Here is a 23,869-nt window from a genome sequence, read left to right as displayed (position 1 = left end):
GGGGCGGGAGAAAGGGGAAAACCCGGGGGGAGGAACTTGCAGGCAGCGGAAACAGGCCCGGCCAACCCACGCGAGCGCGGAAGAAAGAGAGAGTCTCCGAAAAAAAAAAAAAAAAAAAAAAAACTATAAATAAAATACATACTGTTTCATTATCACCAAATGTAAACATGTAAAGACTAAATCAAGGCCGGGCGCAGTGGCTCATGCCAGTAATTCCAGGTCGAGACCACCCTGGTCAAAATGGTGAACCCCCATCGCTATTAAAAATACAAAAAAATTAGTTGGGCGTGGTGGCGGGTGCCTGTGATCCCAGCTATTCAGGAGGCTGAGGCAGGAGAATTGCTTGAACCTGGAGGTGGAGGTTGCAGCGAGCCAAGATTGTGCCACTGCACTCCAGCCTGGGTGACAAGAGTGAGACTCTGTCTGAAAAAATTTTTTAAAAAGTACATCAAGTTCATTGCTGCTAAATGTAAAAACTATTAAATCTGCAAAAAGATGTTAGACACAAAAGGGCAAATATTGTATAATTCCACTTACATGAGATACTGACAATAGTCAAATTCATAGAGATTTAGAGTAGAGAGGTTACCAGGGGCTGTGGGAGGGGAGATGGGGACATTAATGAGTACAGAGTTTATTTGAAATGATGAAAAAATTCTAGAGATAATGGTAATGCTTATACAACCATGTGGAATATACTTAATGCCAATGAATTGTACACTGTAAAATGTTTAAGAGTTTTACAATAACACATCACAGATGCCCGTCAAAGTCTTAAATGATTTTAGTTTACAAAAATGGTCAACAGCGATTAGCTAACTAGTCTTTCTAGCCCACTATTTTCAATCTGTCATATACATTAAAAAACACCTCAACTGTAAATTGAAGCTAAATAACCTCTTCTGGTTCAAGATAGGGTTCTTATTAAAAGCCTAGGAAAGCCAAACGTATATTAATCCAGAATCAAATCAGGAGGAAAAAAAGTGCAGAATTTGCACTTGTGGCAAAAGCAGCATGGAAGAGGAAAAAGTAAAGATCCACAGGTGGCCGGGCGCGGTGGCTCAAGCCTGTAATCCCAGCACTTTGGGAGGCCGAGACGGGTGGATCACAAGGTCAGGAGATCAAGACCATCCTGGCTAACACGGTGAAACCCCGTCTCTACTAAAAAATACAAAAAACTAGCCAGGCGAGGTGGCGGGCGCCTGTAGTCCCAGCTACTCCGGAGGCTGAGGCAGGAGAATGGCGTGAACCTGGGAGGCGGAGCTTGCAGTGAGCTGAGATGGCGCCACTGCACTCCAGCCTGGGCGACAGAGCGAGACTCCGTCTCAAAAAAAAAAAAAAAAAAAAAATCCACAGGTACACCTTTAGAACCCTGTGAGCAGCAGGGCTGCTTCATTACAGAGGCTCACTTGAAACCTGGGAGGTGGAGGTTGCAGTGAGCCAAGATAGCGCCATTGCCCTCCAGAACAGCAACAGAGCAAGACTGTCTCAAAAAAAAAGTGTGGCTGGGCGCGGTGGCTCATGCCTGAAATCCCAGCACTTTGGGAGGCCGAGGCGGGCGGATCACGAAGTCAGGAGATCGAGACCATCCTGGCCAACACGGTGAAACCCCGTCTCTATAAAAAATACAAAAATTAGCTGGGCGTGGCGGTGGCGGCGCCTGTAGTCCCAGCTACTCAGGAGGCTGAGGCAGGAGAATGGCGTGAACCCGGGAGGCGGAGCTTGCAGTGAGCCGAGATGGCGCCACTGCCCTCCAGCCTGGGCGACAGAGCAAGACTCAGTCTCAAAAGACATAACATAACATAACATAACATAACATAACATAACATAACATAACATAAAACATAAAATGTATGTAAAAACACCTTGGCCGGGCGCAGTGGCTCACGCCTGTAATCCCAACACTTTGGGAGGTCAAGCTGGGAGGATCACAAGGTCAGGAGTTCGAGACCAGCCTGGCCAACATGGTGAAACCCCCGTCTCTACTAAAAATACAAAAACTAGCCAGGTGTGGTGGTGGGCACCTGTAATCCCAGCTACTTGGGAGGCTGAAGCATAGGAATTGCTTGAACCCGGGAGCTGAAGGTTGCAGTGAGTTGAGATCGGGCCACTTGCACTCCTGCCTGGGTGACAGAGCAAGATGTCATCTGGATGGGGGGAGGAAGCACACCTTGAACATATGTAAACTTTGTCCCCCAAATAATCTATATCTTAATATTAGGCAATAACACTAGCAAATCATAAGCTTATATTCTCTTCAAAATGCCCAATTTCATATCTCAGACACGACTAATCAATTTATACACTCTTACACATAGGTATGTATGTATGTGTATCACTAATGGCAGCATATAACTAACCCATTTGAGGATGGCTGTCTGGGCACAGTGGTTCACACCTATAATCCCAGCACTTTGGGAGGCTAAGGCGGGGAAAGGCTGCTTGGGCCCATGAGTTTGAGACTAGCCTGGCAATATACTGAGATTCTGTCTCTACAAAAAACTGAAAAAATTAGCGAGTGCGATGGCATGTGCTTATAGTCCCGACTACCCAGGAGGCTGAGGTGGGAGAATCGCTTGGGCCCAGGAGGCAAAGTTGTAGTGAGCTGAAACTGTGCCACTGCACTCCAGCCTGGGCGACAGTGAGACCCTGTCTCAAAACAAACAACAACAAAACCCAGAATAGCTGAATAAACAGCAGCTTAGTGTCAAAGCCAAAACTCATGACCTTCAGTTCCTCATAAGATCTGCACCCTAATCTCTTCTGACCATAGCTCCATCATGGGCTCTAACCACAGTGGACTCTACTCTTTGTGAAACATTAGGCATGCTCCTTACAGCCTTTGTAGGGGCTGTTCCCACACTGGGAGGACTCTTCCCCCATGTATCTGCGTAACTAAGTCCCCCTGCAGGTCTCTAAATATCACTTCTTCATTGAGCCCTACCTTGGGCCTCTATATAAACCTGTATCTTCCCCCTCATCCTATACACAGATAATCTCCCATCATTGCCCTTTATCCTGCTCTACTTTTCCCTTTATCCACAGCAGGTGACGCTATCTAGGAACTTACAAGAGGTACTTATTTCATTTCTCACTTACTGTTTTGTCTAAAATGTAAGATCCACTGGAAGGATCCTGTTTTGTTCACTGATGAATTACAAGCCCCAGAATAGCATGTGACCCATGGTAGGCACTTGATGAAAATGTGTTGAATAGGTTGGGTGTAGCGGCTCACGCCTGTAACCCTAGCATGTTGGGAAGCCAAGGTGGGTGGATCACCTGAGGTCAGAAGTTCGAGACCAGTCTGGCCAACATGGCAAAACCTCATCTCTACTAAAAATACAAAAATTAGCCAGGTGTGGTGGCAGGTGCCTGTAGGCCTAGTTACTTGGGAGGCTAAGGCAGGAGGACAGCTTGCATCCGAGGGGCAGAGGTTGCAGTGAGATGAGATTGCACCACTGCATTCCAACCTGCGTGACAGAGCGAGACTTTATCTAAAAAAAATAAAAAATAAAAAAAAAAATTGTTGAATACATGAATAGTAGGGCTCTTAAATGCTTAGCCAATATGAACTAAAAATATAATTAGACACAATCTAGAAAATCTAGTTTTCTTTTTTTCGAGATGGAGTCTCGCTGTGTCACCCAGGCTGGAGTGCAATGCACAATCTGGACTCACTGCAACCTCTACCTCCCGGGTTCAAGCGATTCTCCTGCCTCAGCCTCCTGAGTGGCTGGGATTACAGGTGCCTGCCACTACGCCCAGCTAATTTTTTGTATTTTTAGTAGAGACAGAGTTTCACCATGTTGACCAGGCTGGTCTTGAACTCCTGACCTCGTGATTCACCTGCCTCAGCCTCCCAAAGTGGTGGGATTACAGGCGTGAGCTACCACACCCGGCTGCTGAAAATCTAGTTTTCTAGATTTATCAACTACAACTATACAACGGATACACAAAACTTACAAATAAATTTACAAATAAATTCCCCCTAAAGTTGGCCTCACATTAGGTACTTTCAAGTGGTTGAAGTTACTCACTTGCTTACTGATACTGATTATATAAAATAACCTTCTACTAAAAAACCTGACTTATTGGGAGGATCGCAAAGGAGAATATAAATTGTATGTGGACACCTTAGGTAAGCTAGCTTGTGAGCCAATAATTTTCTGTGCTAACCAGCCTCCAAAATAGTCACCAGTGATTGCTGCCTCCTGGTATTCAGGCCTTTTTACAGTCACCTCCAACAATGAATCAGGGTTAATCTACGTGACTGTTGTATAATAAAGACTCTGATTGCCCTTTGTTCCGGAAAAGGATACTTTAAATCCTTGGAATTTAGAGTAAATAAGCCAGTGGAAATTAAATAATACACTCCTAAACCAGTGAGTCAAAAAATAAATCAAAAAGGAAATTAGAAAGTACCCTGAGACAAATGAAAACCTAACAAAAAATTACGGGATGTGGTGAAAGCAATGCTAAGACGGAAATTTATAGCTGTAAATGCTTACATTAAAATAGACCTCAGCCAGCAGTGGTGGCACATGCCTCTAGTCCCGGCTACTCAGGAGGCTGAGATGGGAGGATCACTTGAGGTCAGGAGTGCGAGGCTGCAGTGTGCCATGATCACACCTGAGAAAAGCCACCGAACTCCAGCCTGGGTAACAGAGCGAGACCTTGTTTCTAAAAAGTCAGCCAGGCACAGTGGCTCACACCTGTAATCCCAGCACTTTGGGAGGCCGAGGTGACCGGATCACTTGAAGTCAGGAGTTTCAAACCAGCCTGACCAACATGGGGAAAACCCATCTCTACTAAAAATACAAAAATTATCTGGGCATGGTGGCGCACACCTGTAATTCCAGCTACTTGGGAAGCTGAGGCAGAAGAATTGCTTGAACCCAAGAGGCAGAGGTTCCAGTGATCTGAGACTGCACCACTGCACTCTGGCCTGGGCAACAGAGTGAAACTGTCTCAAACAAAGTAAAAAGACCTCAAATCAACCAACCTAACTTTAAAGGAACTAAAAACAATAAAGAAAACCAATGAAATCAAAAGTTGGTTCTAACAGGGTCATGGGAATCTCTAAATTTGTAGCCAATTGGTCAGAAATGCAGGTGGCTAGGGGTACCTCCAAAGTACACCTGGCATCTGAAGTGAGCACAGTCTTGTTGAAGACCGTGCCCTTTGACCTGTAGGTCTATGCTAACTCTGGGTGGTGTCAGAAATGTATTGCCATGGTCGGGCGTGGTGGCTCACGCCTGTAATCCCAGCACTTTGGGAGGCGGAGGCAGGCGAATAACGAGGTCAGGAGATCGAGACCATCCTGGCTAACACAGTGAAACCCCATCTCTACTAAAAATACAAAATATTAGCCAGGCATGGTGGTGGATGCCTGTAGTCCCAGCTACTCGGGAGGCTGAGGCAGAAGAATGGCGTGAACCTGGGAGGTGGAGCTTGCCATGCTCTAGCCTGAGGAACAAAGTGAGACTCCATCTCAAAAAAAAAAAAAAAAAAGTATTGTCATGTACCACTTGATGTCAGAATACTGACCAACAGAACAAGGTGGATGTGACAGTGAGTGACTTCTGAGGCAAAGTCATAGAGTAGACTATGGTTTTTGTCTTGTTCTCTTAGATTGCTTGTTTAGGGAGAATCCAGCCACCGTATAAGGGTGCCCACACAGCCTGAAAGAGGCCTACATTGGGAAGAAATGAAACTTCCCCCTAAACAGCATGAATATGCCAGTCATGTAAATGTGTCACCATAGAACTCCATCAGACTTCAAGCTTTTTTTTTCTTTTTTGAGATGGAGCCTTGCTCTGTCGCCCAGGCTGGAGTACAGTGGCGCGCGATCTCGGCTCACTGCAAGCTCCACCTCCGAGGTTCATGCCATTCTCCTGCCTCAGCCTCCTGAGTAGCTAGGACTACAGGCGCCCACCACCACGCCCGGCTAATTTGTGTGTATATGTTTTTAGTAGAGACGGGGTTTCACCATGTTAGCCAGGATGGTCTCCTGACCTCGTGATCCGCCCACTGTGGCCTCCCATAGTGCTGGGATTACAGGAGTGAGCCACTGCACCCAGCCAGACTTCAAACTTTTAAGAGACCCTAAGCCAGAACCTCCCCATAGCTAAGCTATTCCCAAATTCTTGAGAGACGTAATAGATATTTGTTGCTGTGTTAATCCACTAAGTTTTGGGTTATTTGTTATACAGCAATAACTAATATACTTTGCTTCCTCTAAGGACAGAGAGAATGATGTATCCTGGGAGTTAGTGCCCCTTTTTTACTTTGCTATGTAAATAGGGAATTTAGAATATATTCTAAACACAAAACACAATGAATACTATTATCACTATCAATCAAATTAAGTTTATAAGTGTCATATTAAAAAAAAAAACTGCCGGGCGCGGTGGCTCAAGCCTGTAATCCCAGCACTTTGGGAGGCCGAGACGGGCGGATCACGAGGTCAGGAGATCAAGACCATCCTGGCTAAGACGGTGAAACCCCGTCTCTACTAAAAAATACAAAAAACTAGCTGGACGAGGTGGCAGGCGCCTGTAGTCCCAGCTACTTGGGAGGCTGAGGCAGGAGAATGGCGTAAACCCGGGAGGCAGAGCTTGCAGTGAGCTGAGATCCGGCCACTGCACTCCAGCCTGGGCCACAGAGCGAGACTCAGTCTCAAAAAAAAAAAGAAACCTTGCTAGCTAGGCATGGTGGCAAGTGCCTGTAATCCTAACTGACGCAGGAGAATTGCTTGAATCCCAGAGGCGGAGGTTGCAGCAAGCACCAATGCACTCTAGCCTGGGCAACAGAGTGAGACTCCGTCTCAAAAAAATAAATTAAAAAAAAAAAAAAAACACCTTATCAGGTGCGGTGGCCCATGCCTGTAATCCTAGCACTTTGGGAGGCTGAGGGGGGTGGATCACCTGAGGTCAGGAGTTGGAGACCAGCCTGGCCAACATGGCAAAACTCCATCTCTAACAAAAATACAAAAATTAGCTGGGTATGGTGGCGGACACCTATGATCCCAGGTACGAAAGAGGCTGAGGCAGAATAGCTTGAACCTGGGGGATGGAGGTTGCAGTGAACCAAGATTGTGTCACTTCACTCCAGCCTGGGCAAAAGAGTGAGAGACAACAACAAAAAATGGGTGAGGTGCTCAATTTCTGCCCCCTAGGTAGGAATATACTATACTTCATCAATGTAAAATGTTGCCTGAGCAAAAACTGGTTTTCATTTATTAAATATTTATTCAGTGCTTCCTTTGAAAATTCTAAATTACTTATTTGAATAAATATATGCACAAGATAAGGTAAAATAGGGTAAACAGTGTTTCTTGCACATCCTTTTAGGAATATTCTATGGGTACACAACATCTCTAGAGACATTTCCCACAAATGAAAGCACACTATATATTGTTCTGTACCTTGCTTTTTCTGTTAATGTATCTTAGAGATCATTCCACTTCAGAACAAAGTACCACTCTGTAAGTAAAGTACTACCTTTGATGTACTTTATTTACATCAGTTCTCTACACCATATAAATTTTGTAAACATATTATATAAAAATATATAAACATATATTATATATGTAAATTATACACACACACACACACACACATATATATATATTTTCCCCTGAGACAGTGTTGCTCTGTCGCCCAGGTTGGAGTGCAGTGGTGCAATCTCAAGCTCACTGCAACCTCTACCTCCCGGGTTCAAGCAATTCTCCTGCCTCAGCATCCAGAGTAGCTAAGACTACAGGCAGGCGCCACTATGCCCGGCTAATTTTTGTATTTTTAGTAGAGACACAGTTTCACCATGTTGGCCAGGCTCACCTCGGACTCCTGACCTCAAGGAACCCACCCGCCTTGGCATCCCAAAGTGCTGGGATTACAGATGTGAGCTAATACACCCAGCCTACAGATGGATATTTAGATTACTATAAATACTGTGCTATACCAATGTCAAGTTTCTATTATCGTCTACTTGAACTTGTAAATCCAAGTGGTAAGGCCTTCTTCACTCTAAAGGGCATTTTGCCTCATCAGTTTTTATTCCTGTTCTTACTACTGATATATATATATATATATATATCTCAATCATATATATCATATATACACACACATATATACATATACATACAAAAGTTGTTTTATTTTTCAATGTTTTTATTGTGATAAAATACACATAAAATTTACCATATTAACCCTTTCGAGTATACAATTCAGTAGTATTAAGTACATTCATACTGCTGTGCAACCATCACCATAATCCATCTCCAGGACTCATTTCTTCTTCCCAAACTGAAACCTTGTACACATTACACAGGAATTCCCTCTCACTGCCCTTCCTGCAGCCCCTGGCGACCATCATTCTACTTTCTGTCTCTATAGTTCTGATGCTGCCCAAGCTGGGGTGCAGTGGCTACTCACAGGCACAATCAGCGTACTGCAGCCTTGAACTTCTGGCCTCAAACAATCCTACTACTTCAGTTTCCAGAGTAGCTGGTACTACATACAAGGTTTCAATCCTCAAAGCAGTTGCACACTGAATGGTTTCATGTAAATAATCAAGGTACAAGTAGGCGTTAATGGGTTGAACTGTGCCCTCCCAATATGCGCATGTTAAGAGTCCTAGCCCCTACTACCTCATACTGTGACTTTATTTGGTAACAGAGTCATTGCAGATAATAGAGTCATTGCAGGTAATAGAGTCAGCAGCTAAGATGAGGTCATAACAGAGCAGGATGGACACCAATCCAGTATGACTGGTGTCCTTATATTAGGATTCAGATACACAAACAGGAAGAACTTCATGGGAAGATTGGAGTTATGCTGCCACAAGTTAAGGAACCACAAGAAGTTAGAAGGATTGGACATTTTTTTCAGTGCATTCAGAGGGATGGCCCTGCCAACACTTTGGTTTTAGACATCTGACCTTTACTTAGAACTATGAAACAATTTCTGTTATTTTAAGCTACCCAGTTTGTGGTGCTTTATTACATCAGGCCTAGGAAACTAAAACTAACACAGCAGGTGTGAAGCCTATTTTGCAGATATAATGTCACTGTCAATTAAGAAAGGACATACTGGCCAGGCGCGGTGGCTCACACCTCCAATCTCGGCATTTTGGGAGGCCGAGGTGGGTGGATCACAAGGTCAGGAGTTCAAGACGAGCCTGCCGAATATGGTGAAACCCCATCTCTACTAAAAATATAAAAATTAGCCAGGTGTGGTGGCGGGCGCCTATAATCCCAGCTACTCAGGAGGCTGAGGCAGGAGAATCGCTTGAACCCGGGGGGCGGAGGATGCAGTAAGCCGAGATTGCACCATTGCACTCCAGCCTGGGCGACAAGAGCAAAAGTGTCTCAAGATAAGGAAATAAATAAATAAATAAATTCTAAAATTTGCCTGGTTTAAGAGAAAAGTGAATTATTATTCACTGTTCGTGGGAATGTAGATCGGAACAGCCACTATGGAAAATAGTATGGAAGTTTTTTTTTTTGAGATGGAGTCTCAGTCCGTAGCCCGGGCTGGAGTGCAGTGGCGTGATCTCGGCTCATGGCAACCTCCGCCTCCCAGGTTCGAGCGATTCTCCTGCCACAGCCTCCTAAGTAGCTGGGACTACAGCCATGAGCCACCGCGCCCAGCTGGGAAGTTTCTAAAGAAATTAAAAATGGAACCACCACATAACCCAGCACTCCCTCTGCTGGGCATATAACCAAAAGACATGAAATCACCACCTCATAAAGATGTCTGCACTCCTATGTTCAGTGGAACATTATTCACAATAGCCAGAATACGGAAACAACCTAACTGTCCATCAATGGATGAATGGATAAACCGTACAAACTACAGTGCATATATATGATGGAATATGTTACTCAGCCCTAAAAAAGAATGAGCTCTTGGCCTGGTGCAGTGGCATACGCCTGTAATCCCAGCACGCTGGGATGAAGCCAGGAGTTTGAGACCAGCCTGGCCAACATGGTGAAATCCTGTCTCTACTAAAAAAATACAAAAATTAGCCAGGCATGGTGGCGCACACCTGTAATCCTGGCTACTTGGGAGGCTGAGGCAAAAGAATCGCTTGAATTAGGGAGGCAGAGGCTGCAGTGAACCGAGATAGCACCACTGCACTCCAGCCTGAATGCAGTGATGCAGAGCAAGTGCTGACAGAGCAAGACTCTTTATCTCCAAAAAAAAAGAAAAAAAAAGAAAAAGAAAAAAATATTATTCACCGTTCGTGGGAATGCAGATCGGAATAGCCACTATGGAAAACAGTATGGAAGTTTTTTTGTGTGTGTGTGTCACAGCATAGATGAGTCAGGAGTACAGAAAGAAAAATATTGCACAATCTCATTTACATGTGAATTTTTTAAAAAATATCAAATATACAGAGTTAGAGAACAAAACAGTGATGGGGGAGTTAATAAAGGAAGAGATATAGGTCAGAGGATACAAAGGAACAGCTACGTAGGCTGAACAAGTCTAACGATCTAATGTACAACATGACAACGATAGGTAATAAAATTGTACTGTAAACGTAAACAGGATCCATGCTAAATGAGATTTTAGCTGTTGCCACAAAAACAAAAGAATAACTATGTGAGACAATGGATGTTAATTTACTTCACTGTAGAAACCTTTTTACTATCTATATGTATCCCATAATACCATGTTGTATACCTGAAATATACACAAAATTTGTTTAAATAAAACCACCCAGTAATATTTATTTATTTTTATTGTATTTTTGTTTGAGATGGAGTCTGTCTCTGTCCCCCAGGCTGAAGCGCAGGCAGGGGCGCAATCTCGGCTTGCTGCAGCCTCCGCCTCCCACGTTCAAGCAATTCTCCCGCCTCAGCCTCCCAAGTAGCTGGGATTACAGGCATATGCCACCACACCTGCTTAATTTTTGTATTTTTTGTAGAGATGGGGTTCCCCCATGTTGGCCAGGCTGGTCTCAAACTCCTGACTTCAAGTGATCTGCCCACCTCGGCCTCCCAAAATGCTGGGATTACAGGCTTAAGCCACCGGGCCAGGCCTATTTTTTTAATCATTTGATTTCCTTCAATCTAATTAAATATGTGTCTTTTTTCTTTAGACAGTAAAAATTATTGGTAGTTTGAGCAAATGATCAAGATTACTCCTTTTTATTTAATACGTTTTTGTTGAAAAATAAAATATTGACCTTAAATTTCAATAGCTTATAGTCATTTTTCATGTTCATCTTCTGTTGAAGCTAATGGCTTATTGTTCCACTTCTATGTACCTGTTTTCATGCTGCTTAAACAGTATTTGGAATGATTAGCCCACAATTACTTACTTGCCAAGTCCTGAGTTCAGAATTTTGTTTTTGAGATGAATATAAAAGCACCTAAAGGTCAAGGAAAATTTTCTTTCTGTGATAAGGAACCTAAAAATAAAAAGAACATTAAGGATATAGCCCTCACTGGTGCTAGTAACTTCAGTATGCAATATTAAACAAACAAGCTATTGTTAAAAAAAAATCAGTATCATAAACTATTCAAAAGGAATAATAAGAAAGCAGTTACTCTCTACCTGCATTGGCATTAATTTTAAAAAGATGTCAAGTCTTGGAGCAGTGATTCTCAAGCTTTTACGGAACACTGTCCTCTTTGAGAATCTGATACTATGGATCTTCTCCTTCCCACAAAAACGTGTAATTGTGCATAAAATTTCCAGTAGTTTATGAACCCCTACTTAAGACCTTTGTGTCAGGCCTCTGAGCCCAAGCCTGCACGTATCCATCCAGATGGTCTGAAGCAACTGAAGAATCACAAAAGAAGTGAAACCGTTCGGTCCTGCCTTCACTGATGACATTACCTTGTGAAATTCCATCTCCTGGCTCAGAAGCTCCCCCACTGAGCACCTTGTGACAACCCCCCGCCCGCAAGAGCACAACCCCCTTTGACTGTAATTTTCCACTACCTACCCAAATCCTATAGAACTGCCCACCCCTAACTCCCTTTGCTGACTCCTTTTTCGGACTCAGTCCGCCTGCACCCAGGTGAAATAAACAGCTTTATTACTCACACAAAGCCTGTTTGGTGGTCTCTTCACAGGGATGCGCGTGACACTTTGCTTTAGTGTAGATGACCACTCCCCTCTGTAAGGCAGGGAGGAAGAATGTTTGCTTAGTTCCTTTCCTCTGGCCCATCTCTTTTTTTTCTTCTCCTGGATGAGACAAAGACAGAAAAACAAAAAATAAACTAACAAAAGCGATAAAAAAAAAAAAGGTCTCATATAGAAGTGCTTCTGTGTTATTTTTCAGCTCCAGTAAATCCAAGGCCAACAAAGCGCATACCCAAAAACATTCATTTGTCTAATGGTGTGTCCATCGGAACTGAACTGAACTGATGTGCCAGTTTTAAACAGGCCACACCAATTTAGAAACCTAGTAACAGGAACTTTCCTAGAATTTAACTGAGAGACCGGATGAGGGGTTACAACAATCCAAATTACAAAAAGAGACAATCCGTTTAGTCAAGAGAACCGAATACTAAATGCCTCACAGTGTTGACACTGTGCAACCCCACCACTTCACACAAACTAGGTTCTAATAACATTAACCTATCATTCTGTCTCTATAAAAACAACAGTGTACACTGAACTCCTGTACTGCTGGGTCGGAAACCAAAAACGGTGCATTCTATCAAAATCCTGGCATCAGCCAAAATTAATGCGCCATTAGAACGTTATCAGGACATCAGTGCCAGAACGGCTTACTCAGATCATAAAAGTTTGGGAGGTGGGAGTGGGAGCTAACGGATTTAGTAAAGGTTGCACCAGGATGTCCGCGATAAACAACACGAATGCAATTCCCAAGGGGAACCTGTTACAAGTCTCAAGGTCAAGGAGCTGGGGACACAAAATATTCAGAGCTACAACAGACCTCAATTAATACCGCAGACGGGCAAAGAGGGGGCACGAAGTCCTAAGGCGAGGAGTATAAGTAAATCAATAAAAGAAAGATATTCTTCGAAAAATAAATCGAAGGCAGAAGCAGCGGCTGCCAGATACAGCCCCGTGGGGGTGCAAGCAGAAAGCACAAAGGTGGCTAAAGGCATGGCACTGGGAAGGACCAAGGCGGGCTGAGGAGTGGGCCGTGCGACACACCCAGAAGGCAGGTGCCGGCCGCCCCGGAGCCGCCGAGGTTGGAACCCCCGCCCGGCAGAGGCCGAGGCCGGCTGCCCGCAACTCGCAGGCTCCTGCGCGCTTCCGTACCCTACCCGGCTGGGCCACACCACCTCCTCGGCGCCTGCTCGTCCCCCCGTCACTGGCCTTCTCGGCTCACCTTGCACGGTCCAACAGATGCACTCGGCCTCCCGGGGGCTGCCCGCCCCCGGCCCAAAGGCCAGTTTACAGCGGCACGCCTTACTCCGCCATCTTCGCAGCTTCTCAAGTCAGGCAACCCTGCGGTGGGCCGTTCCCACAAGCCCCGCCTCCACTGCTGTAGCTGAGTGATGATTGGGCATCGTCCTGCTCGCGCGCGCTCTCCTTGCGTCGCAGGTTGGCTGGAATGCACGTCAATCAATAGCTTTCGCCGCACTCTTTCGATCCCTTTTTAGTCAGATTGGGTCCCAGAATCGAGGTAACACGGGAAAATGCTTTTGTAATTCATTTATTAAGAATGTAAAATTTCCGCGTAGAAGCTGTACCACGTGGTAAGATAGTGTGGCTAGGCTGCGTGACTATTTTAAGCCACTGTTAGGTTAAACTGTAGTACTAATAATTTTATTCTCAGGCCCGAGGGTTTTTTTGTTTTTTTTTTTTTAAGTACAGAGTCTGTCGCCCAGGCTGGAGTGCAGTGGCGCGATCTTGTCTCACGGCAATCTCCGCCTCCCGGATTTAAACGATTCTCCTGCCTCAGCCCCTCAAGTAGCTGGGACTACAGGCGCATGCCACCACGCCGGGCTAATTTTTGTATTTTTAGTAGAGACGAGATTTCACTATGTTGGCCAGACTGGTCTCGAACTCCTGACCTCAGGTGATCCACCCGCCTGGGTCTCCCGAAGTGCTGGGATTACAGGCATGAGCCACCGCGCCCAGGCTTTTAATTCTGGGGCAGCACAACACCTGGAGAAAAACTGTAATGGTTCCAGTTTGTCTCTTTGACTCTTAGAGGGTTCAAACGTTGTCCTCCTGTTTACAGCTTTGGTCAATACAGGAGAGAAGGATTCGTCACTTTTCTGAGGGCCCTCCTGCATAGAGGAAACCTGTTATAACTGGCAGTTTTGTTGTTTGCTACACCCAACTGTAGGACATCCTTTCTTCTGCACCATTTCCCAGAGGGGCAGGTGTCAGGTCTCTGAGCCCAAGCTAAGCCATCATATCCCCTGTGACCTGCACGTATACATCCAGATGGCCTGAAGCAACGCAAGATCCACAAAAGTGAAAATAGCCTTAACTGATGACATTCCACCATTGTGATTTCTGCCCCACCCTAACTGATCAATGTACTTTGTGATCTCCCCACCCTTAAGAAGGTTCTTGGTAATTCTCCCCACCCTTGAGAATGTACTTTGTGAGATCCACCCCCTGCCAGCAAAACATTGCTCCTAGCTCCACCGCGTATCCCAAAACCTGTAAGAATTAATGATAATCCACCACCCTTTGCTGACTCTCTTTTGGGACTCAGCCTGCCTGCACCCAAATGAAATAAACAGCCTTGTTGCTCACACAAAGCCTGTTTGGTCAACTCTTCACCAGGACGCGTGAGACAACAGGAAGGGTATATATGGGGTGGCTCCTCTTCAGGGTTATGACAAGCAGGGCCCAGCGTACCGTGTTTGCCAAACACCAAGAGGGCTGTCATCTGGGTGGATTCATAGAAATGCATAGAAATGCAGATTCCTGGCCTGGTGCAGTGGCACACGCCTGTAATCCCAGCACTTCGGGAGGCCGAGGCAGGTGAATCAACTGACGTCAGGAGACCAGCCTGGCCAACATGGTGAAACACCATCTCTACCAAAAAATACAAAAATTAGCCAGGTGCGGTGGCACGTGCCTGTAGTCCTGCTGAGGCAGGAGAATTGCTTGAACCTGGGAGGTAGAGGTTGCAGTGAGCCAACACTGTGCCATTGCACTCCAGCCTGGGCAAGAGTGAGACCCAATCTCAAAAAAGAAAAAACCGGCCAGGTGCGGGGGCTCACGCCTATAATCCCAGCACTTTGGGAGGCCGAGGCAGGCCGATCACGAGGTCAGGAGATTGAGACCATCCTGGCTAACACGGTGCAACCCAATCTCTACTAAAAATACAAAAAATTACAGGCCGGGCGCGGTGGCTCAAGCCTGTAATCCCAGCACTTTGGGAGGCCAAGACGGGCGGATCACGAGGTCAGGAGATCGAGACCATCCTGGCTAACACGGTGAAACCCCGTCTCTACTAAAAAAAATACAAAAAACTAGCCGGGCGAGGTGGTGGGCGCCTGTAGTCCCAGCTACTCAGGAGGCTGAGGCAGGAGAATGGCGTGAACCTGGGAGGCGGAGCTTGCAGTGAGTTGAGATCCAGCCACTGCACTCCAGCCTGGGCGACAGAGCGAGACTCCGTCTCAAAAAAAAAACAAAAAACAAAAAATTAGCCGAGCGTGGTAGTGGGCACCTGTAGTCCCAGATACTCGGGAGGCTGAGGCAGGAGAATGGTGTAACCCGGGAGGCAGAGCTTGTAGTGAGCTGAGATCGCGCCACTGCACTCCAGCTTGGGTGACAGAGAAAGACTCCGTCTCAAAAAAAAGAAAAAGCCATGTAAAAGAGTATGTCACCACTGAAGCTGCACATGAATGAGGAGGTGGGCAACTTCACAAGGAATAGACAGATACTGGATTTTTAGGCTTTTTCTACATTTAAGGAGTCGGGGAGTCAAGCACAGAAATTGCATCTTAGCTGGAATGAATGGGAAGTGGCCACAGCTGACAAAACTGTGTCTAGAGGCCAAAAGTGCTGGCCCCTTGAAGAATGTTTCCACTTCATATGTCCAGGCAGCAGCAGAGTAGACTGCAGCCGACAGTACAGACATAAACTTGAGTTAGGGAGACACTGTGATTTCAAACTTGAAGGGACTAAGTTACATAAAATTCTTGTAAAATGGACAAAAGTTATTTTGTTTCAACCACAAGTATTTATTGATGGATAGAAGATACAATTTTAATGGAACAGTAAGGCACAACCTTGGATTAAAACACTTTGCTATACAGCCAAAAGGAGGGAAAAGCTATAACCTTAGGAACTTTATGCCAATCAGGAAGCCTCTAAAGTACCTCTCTAATAGATCAGCATCAGACATTCTTCCCTTTTACATTAATTCCTATATTACATCACTTGATCACAAAGTGTGACTGATACTCATAAAGAATTCCTCATTCATTTATATTTGAGCCATCCAGCTAGGCTACTCCCCTGTTCTCCACCCTTTTCCATCCTTTTGCAGTGGTATTTTTGTAGCAATCCCCTTCCTAAAGAATTACCTACACATCTTCAATAGTTTTCCAAAGCAAGGAAACAAGCAAGCAAGCAATGAGTCAGAGAAAGTCAGCCAAGGGCAGATGTGTGGATAAATAGACTCACAGACACATACATTAGGATAGCAGCAGCCTGATTCACTGAAGTCTACTGACTTCGGCAGAAAAGTTGCTGTGGCTTGCTCAAAGACCTGTAATGCCACCTTAGGTTGTGCTACTAGTGCCAGACCTCTTGTTTTTAAGGGATTAGCAGTGGTCTATACAAGAAGCTAGGGAGCTAATGTAACCAGGCAGCTAATGATACAATAGTCAATGCTTTGGACATGTATTAGGAGCAGACTATGGCTTCCATTATTAACATTTGCCAAGTGTAAATTTCATAAAGAATTTTGTGATTGAGCATGGTGGCTCATGCCTGTAATCCCAGCACTTTGGGAGGCCGAGGTTGGAGGATCACCTGAGATCAGGAGTTCAAGACCAACGTGGTCAACATGGTGAAACTCCGTCTCTACTAAAAATGTAAAAATTACCCAGGAATGGTGGCCACATCTGTAAACCCAGCTACTTGGGAGGCTGAGGCGGGAGAATTACTTGAACCCAGGAGGCAGAGGTTGCAGTGAGCCAAGATCACGCCACTGCACTCCAGCTTGGGTGACAGAATGAGACTCCGTCTCAAAAAAAAAAAAAAAAAAGAATTTTGTGCAAAACTTCAAGACACTAAGGAAGCAATCTTTAAATATTTTGGACTGGGGCCAGGCACGGTGGCTCACGCCTATAATCCCAGCACTTTGGGAAGCTGAGGCGGGTGGATCACGAGGTCAGGAGTTCGAGACCAGCCTGGCCAACATGGTGAAACCCTGTCTCCACTAAAAATACAAAGAATTAGCCGGGCATGGTGGTGCGTGCCTGTAATCCCAGCTACTTGGGAGGCTGAGGCAGGAGAATCGCTTAAACCCAGGAGGCTGAGGTTGCAGTGAGCGGAGATCACACCATTGCACTCCAGCCTGGGCGACAGAGCAAGACTCTGTCTCAAAAAATAAATAAATAAATAAATAAATTTGGACTGGGATATTAGGCACTTCCGTAACACTAATCTTTCTACTTGGAAATGTGAAGTGGAAAACATTCCAGTGCACATAACACTGAGGCATAAACCATGCTGCAAAGGTGTGAATGCATGAGGCTTTATAGGGTGCCCAGCCTCCTTGTTAATAAAAGCCATGAGAAAGTCCCTAGGCATTTTGTCAGAGCAGCCATTCTGGTAGTTAGTGTCCCCAAACTAAGCAAACCTGTAAGCATACTGCTGTTTTTTTTTTAACAGTCAACATTGCACTAACAAGAGGAGCCACATAGGTACAAAGTTGAGAATCAGAGGCCAGAGGTAGAGTGATGTGGGCAAGCAGCCTAGAAGACTTGACTCCATACCTCTCACCAAGGCCACCTTTCAAAACGGGTATCTCCACCTAGCAGCCTTTGATGACAGAGCAGAGTGCAGAGGATGGTCTCATACTTTGAGAGAAATGTTAGTTACCAAAAAGCTCCTGGAGAGGCAACATCCCAGAGGCCCATTTAATAATGAAGGTAAATAAAAACTGCCAGACCCCTGAACTATCCTGCCAAGTCAGAAATACATATATAGGGCATAGCTTGTGGTGCCAAGTAGAACAGAGGAGATTTTGAGGCCTAATGAAAGGCAGAAAGACTGCCAGAATAAGTGAACAGTATGTTGGATGACACAGAAGTAGGAAGCAAAGAACATATAAAAAGGATAAAGCATGCTGGCAGACTCGCGGGAGGGAAGGCAGCAGGGCTACAGTCTACACCTGGTGAAAGAGCTTTGCTGGCTTGTTCTTGGCATGATTGCCTCTCTCACGTTCTCAGACTGGATGGATGTGTGGCATTCAGCGGCAGAATAGGGAAGATATTTATAAATGAAGAACTAGTGAATGGATACTGAACAGAAATAGATAGGGTGTACCATTCTGTAATGCCCTGTTTATACACCAAAGGCAGGTTTGTGTTGACAGAACATATTTGGGGTTGTCATGCAACAGCAGTAGTACTTTGGGAGAAGGGGAATGAGGGGGTGGAGGTGGAGTTGGTGGAAGGAGGACTTTCAAGTTCCAGTTCTTAAATACTAGACCGCAAGGAACAGTTTGGTCTCCTTTAGTGAAGAAATCGGATGCTCATTTTCTGTTCTACATCCACCTTCTCCAAAACCTGGGGGAGAAAACCAGGAACAGTTACAAAGGTTAGGAATGTCAAAACACTCCCAAGCTCTTATCTGAGTCATGTTCTCTCCACTACCTCCTGTGCAGTAAAACATCACTTTTTCAAACAAAGAGGTAAGTGACCAACCTTAACAAATTCTGTGAAAGATATGGCACTGTCCCCATCCTGATCAGCCTCCTGAATGGTCCTGTCTGCGATGCTGCCCAGCTGCTCATCTGAGATATTTACTCCAACCATCATGCGTAGCACCTGGAAGACCAAGAGCCGAGAATTACAAGGGTCTTGGGAATCAGAGGGACTCTTTATTGAGATTAAAAATAAAGCTATCACCATCCCCCTTTTCCTTTGATGCCCTCAAATACAGTCATGCACTGCATAATAATGTTTTGGTCAATGACTGACCACATCTATAATGGTGGTGCTGTAAGATTATAATACTGTATTTTTTTTTTTTTTTTTTTTGAGATAGAGTCTCACTCTGCTGCCCAGGCTGGAGCACAGTGGCCGGATCTCAGCTCACTGCAAGCTCCGCCTCCCGGGTTTACGCCATTCTCCTGCCTCAGTCTCTCGAGTAGCTGGGACTACAAGCGCCCGCCACCTCGCCCGGCTAGTTTTTTGTATTTTTTAGTAGAGACGGGGTTTCACCGTGTTAGCCAGGATGGTCTCGATCTCCTGACCTCGTGATCTGCCCGTCTCGGCCTCCCAAAGTGCTGGGATTACAGGCTTGAGCCACCGCGCCTGGCCATAATACTGTATTTTGATGAGAACACATGGACACAAACAGGGAAACAACAGACACTGGGGCCTACCAGAGGGTGGAGTGGGAGGTGAGAAACAAAAAATAACTATTGGGTACTAGGCTTAGTACCTGGGTGGTGAAATATTCTATACATCAAACCCCCATGACAAGAGTTGACCTACATAACTAACCTGCATGTGTAGCCCTAAACCTAAAAGTTAATTTTTTTTTTTTGAGACGGAGTCTTGCTCTGTCGCCCAGGCTGGAGGGCAGTGGTGCAATCTCAGCTCAGTGCAAGCTCCGCCTCCTGGGTTCACGCCATTCTCCTGCCTCAGCCTCCCAAATAGCTGGCATTACAGGTGCCCACCACCACACCCAGCTAATTTTTTGTATTTTTAGTACAGAAGGGGTTTCACTGTGTTAGCCAGGATGGTCTCAACCTCCTGACCTCGTGATTCGCCCACCTCGGCCTCCCAAAGTGCTGGGATTACAGGTGTGAGCCACTACGCCTAGCCAAAACAATCTTAAAAAAAGATTACAGTACCCCATTTTTACTGTACCTTTTCCATGTTTAGAAATATATATATTTTTTATTTTTTTTGAGACAGGATCTCACTCTGTTGCCCGTGCTGGAGTGTGAATGTGGCTCACTGCAGCCTCACCTCCCATGTTCAAGTGATCCTCTCACCTCAGCCTCCCAAGTAACTGGTACTACACTACAGGTGCATGCAACCATGCCTAATTTTTTTTCCCCCTGAGGCAGAGTTTCACTCTTGTTGCCCAGGCTGGAATGCAATGGCATGATCCCGGCTCACTGCAACCTCCACCTCCCAGGTTCAAGCGATTCTCCTGCCTCAGCCTCCTGAGTAGCTGGGATTACAGGGATGTGCCACCACACCCAGCTAATTTTTGTATTTTTAGTAGTGACAGGGTTTCACCATATTGGCCAGGCTGGTCTCGAACTCCTGACCTCATGATTCACCCACCTCCGCTTCCCAAAGTGCTGAGACTACGGGTCTGAGCCACCGCACCCAGTCGCCTGGCTAATTTTTCAAAATTTTTTGTAGCAATGAGGTCTCACTGTGTTGCCCAGGCAGGGCTTCAACTCCTGGGCTCAAGCAGTTCTCCCTCTGCCACCTCCCAAAGTGCTGAGATTATAGGCGTGAGCCATCATGCCCAGCCACAGATATGTTTAGATACACAAATACTTACCATTTTATTACAACTGCATATAGTAGTCAGAACAGTAACATGCTGTATGGGTTTGTAGTCTAGGAACAATAGGCTACACCACATAGCCTAGGTGTCTAGTAGGCTGTATCATCTAGGTTCATGTAAGTACATTCTATGATGTTCCTACAACTACAAAATTGCCTAACATTGCATGTCTCAGAATGTATCCCCATCTTTACCATCATGTGACTAAATAACAGCTAAAAGGCTGAAACCCTTATCTTCTCATCTAGGCAATGATGTAAGCAGAATTTATCTAGGTGACTGGATAAGAAGACAAAGACTAAGGGAGAGTCCTTTGCATTTTGCCCTTCCTTATTCTTCTTACCCAGAATACAGATACGCTGTCTGGTGGCACTGCAGCCACCCTGGAGCCATGAGGTGAGTAATATGAGCTATGGATGCCAGGCCAAGAACACAGAAGCAGCCTGGTTCCTGGACATCAGTGAGGTACTGTACCAGCGTGGACAGTCTATCCCAAACATCCTTGTTGCGTGAGCCTCACTAGTTCCTTATTGATTTAAATCAGGCTGGTGGGGCTTTCTGAAATCCCACCCAAAATGTAGTCCTCTCTGAGGTGCTGCATTAAGCCAGCTACTCCTAAAGAATGGCCCAAGGAAACATAAAGATCCTTAAGAGTTAAATGCTAAATCCCCTTCTGGGAAAAATAACAAGCACAATTAAAGAGTTGCGAGAACTGAGTAAGAGAATTTAACACTGTTTCACTAAATCTGTCTTAAACTTAACCAATCCTCAAGCCCCTGGGAATTCTATTAACATCTTTAGGGTGTGAACATACTTTGAAAATTGCTTCCTTAAACAAAATAAGCAACTTTAACAATTTGACTGTCAGGCAATATGGAAAGGCTGGTTCTTAGGCAATATAAAATGGGGGACAGGGTACCCTTCTGACTTCTTATATTATTACTGCAGTCAGCCACCTCTGTCTTCAGATGGTAAGAACTGAGCTTTTCCACAGGAAGGAAAGGGCCTCTAGTCCAGTGGTTCACAGGCTTCCTTTCCTCCACTCCTTTACTCCTTTACTTCCTTCTACAATCTCATTAGATTTTTTTTTTTTTTTTTTTTTTGAGATGGAGTCTTGCTCTATTGCCAAGGCTGGAATGCAATGTCATGATCTCGGCTCACCGCAACCTCCACCTCCCAGGTTCAAGTGATTCTCCTGCCCCAGCCTCTCGAGTAGTTGGGATTACAGGTGCCCATCACCATGCCTGGCTAATTTTTGCATTTTTAGTAGAGACGGGGTTTTGCCACATTGGTCAGGCTGGTCTCGAACTCCAGACCTCAGGTGATCTGCCTGCTTTGGCCTCCCAAAGTGCTGGGATTATAGGCAATGAGCCGCTGCACCTGGCCTGTAATTTGCTTTTTAAAAATCGATTTCATGGGCCAGGCATGGTGGAGAAACCCCGTCTCTACTAAAAATACAAAATTAGCTGGGCGTGGTGGTACATACCAGTAACCCCAGCTACTCGGGAGGCTGATGCATGAGAATCGCTTGAACCCGGGAGGCAGAGGTTGCAGTGAGCTGAAATTGCACCATTGCACTCCAGCCTGGGCAACAAGAGTGAAATTACAAGCCGGGTGTGGTAGTGCGTGCCTATAGTTCCAGCTACTCGGGTGGCTGAGGCAGGAGGATGGTCTGAGCCCAGGAGTTCAAGGCTGCAGTGTGCTATGATCATGCCTGTGAATAGTCGCTGCATTCCAGACTAGGCAGCAAAGAGAGACCCTATCAGTCAATCAGTCAATCCACAATAGTAAATTACATGATTTTCTAAAAAGAAAAAAAGCTGAAATACTGATTTGTATCCAAACTGATTATTTTTTAAATAAACCAATTGTTGAAAATTGGAAGTTGTGGCCAGGGGTGGTGGCTCACGCCTGTAATCCCAGCACTTTGGGAGGCCGAGGTGGGCGGATCATCTGAGATCAGGAGTTCGAGACCAGCCTGGCCAACATGGCGAAAACCCATCTCTACTACAAATACAAAAATCAGCTAGGCATGGTGGCGGGCACCTGTAATCCCAGCTACCTGCGAGGCTGAGGCAGAATCGCTTGAACTCAGAAGGTGGAGGTTGCAGTGAGCCGAGATTACGCCATTGCATTCCAGCCTGGGTGACAAGAGAGACACTCCCTCTCAAAAAAAAAAAAAAAGAAAGAAAAGAAAATTGGAAGTTGTACATTTTAGGTACAAATGTACACAAATAGAAGGATTAATAAAAAGACAATGCGCCTGGTGCAGTGGCTCATGCCTGTAATCCCAGGACTTTGGGAAGCTGAGGCAGGCGGATCACGAGGTCAGGAGTTTGAGACCAGCCTGAAGAACATGGTGAAACCTGTCTCTACTAAGAATACAAAAATTAGCCGGGCGTGGTAGTGCACGCCTTGGCAGGAGAATCGCTTGAACCCGGGAGGAGGAGATTGCAGTGAGCTGAGATCACGCTACTGCACTCTAGCCTGGGCAACAGAGCGAGACTCCATCTCAAAAAAAAAAAAAAAAAAAAGAGACAAAGATAATCAATACACAACTCATTTGCCATATTCCCTGTGTGTGGCCAAGCAGATGAATCCAACCTCAAACAGCAGCTTCTTCAGATCCCAGACCAAATATTTTGAGGTGTTTTATTTGTAGAATTATAAAACTGGATTATGTACGGGTATCTATAGTGTGAGTCGGAGGGTGGGGATAGAAGTGGTGGTGTCTTTAACATCATTTCACCAGGTGCAAATGACACATGTATGTAGTCCCAGCTACCAGTCCCACCTACTTGGAAGGCTAAGGCCAGAGGATCACTTGAGCCCAAGTGTTCAAGCCAGCCTGGGCAATGTAGTGAGACTGTCTCAAAAAAGAAAAAAAAAGGTCATCTCATCTGATCTGTTAATGAGGACATGACGGCCCAGAGGTGGCTTGATTCAGGTCCCAGGAAGCAGTGGCATGAGCTATCTGCCCAGGCCTCCATTCCCAGCCCAGTGCTCCCTCTGCCTGTCCATGCTGCCACTTATTGTTCCAGTCAAGGTTCTTCAGGCCGGTTGCGGTGGCTCATGCCTGTAATCCCAGCACTTTGGGAGGCTGAGGTGGGTTGATCACAAGGTCAGGAATTTAAGACCAGCCTGGCCAACATGGTGAAACCCCGTCTCTCCTAAAAATACAAAAGTTAGTCAGG

The 23,869-nt window shown here is 45.5% G+C and overlaps 1 protein-coding gene and 1 long non-coding RNA gene across 2 annotated transcripts in view; both read right to left on the bottom strand.

Moving 5' to 3' along the window:
• LOC111531147 overlaps positions 1–13,472 on the bottom strand; it is a 19,082-nt gene extending 5,610 nt beyond the window's left edge. The window contains exons 1-3 of the long non-coding RNA XR_002728153.2: positions 13,324–13,472; positions 12,063–12,203; positions 11,332–11,421 (exon numbers count right to left, since the gene is read on the bottom strand). This is a non-coding gene — a long non-coding RNA (uncharacterized LOC111531147). The remainder of the gene's footprint in view (positions 1–11,331; positions 11,422–12,062; positions 12,204–13,323) is intronic.
• Positions 13,473–16,126: 2,654 nt separating this feature from the next.
• CHP1 (calcineurin like EF-hand protein 1) overlaps positions 16,127–23,869 on the bottom strand; it is a 51,756-nt gene continuing 44,013 nt past the window's right edge. The window contains exons 6-7 of the mRNA XM_023198377.2: positions 18,845–18,967; positions 16,127–18,706 (exon numbers count right to left, since the gene is read on the bottom strand). Of these exons, the coding sequence (XP_023054145.1) occupies positions 18,653–18,706; positions 18,845–18,967 (177 nt within the window). The 3' untranslated portion in view covers positions 16,127–18,652. The remainder of the gene's footprint in view (positions 18,707–18,844; positions 18,968–23,869) is intronic.

Source organism: Piliocolobus tephrosceles, chromosome 6, assembly GCF_002776525.5.
Source record: "Piliocolobus tephrosceles isolate RC106 chromosome 6, ASM277652v3, whole genome shotgun sequence".
NCBI classification, from domain to species: domain Eukaryota; kingdom Metazoa; phylum Chordata; class Mammalia; order Primates; family Cercopithecidae; genus Piliocolobus; species Piliocolobus tephrosceles.
Note: the sequence above shows the minus strand (reverse complement) of the source record. Positions and strands in the feature narration are given on the sequence as shown.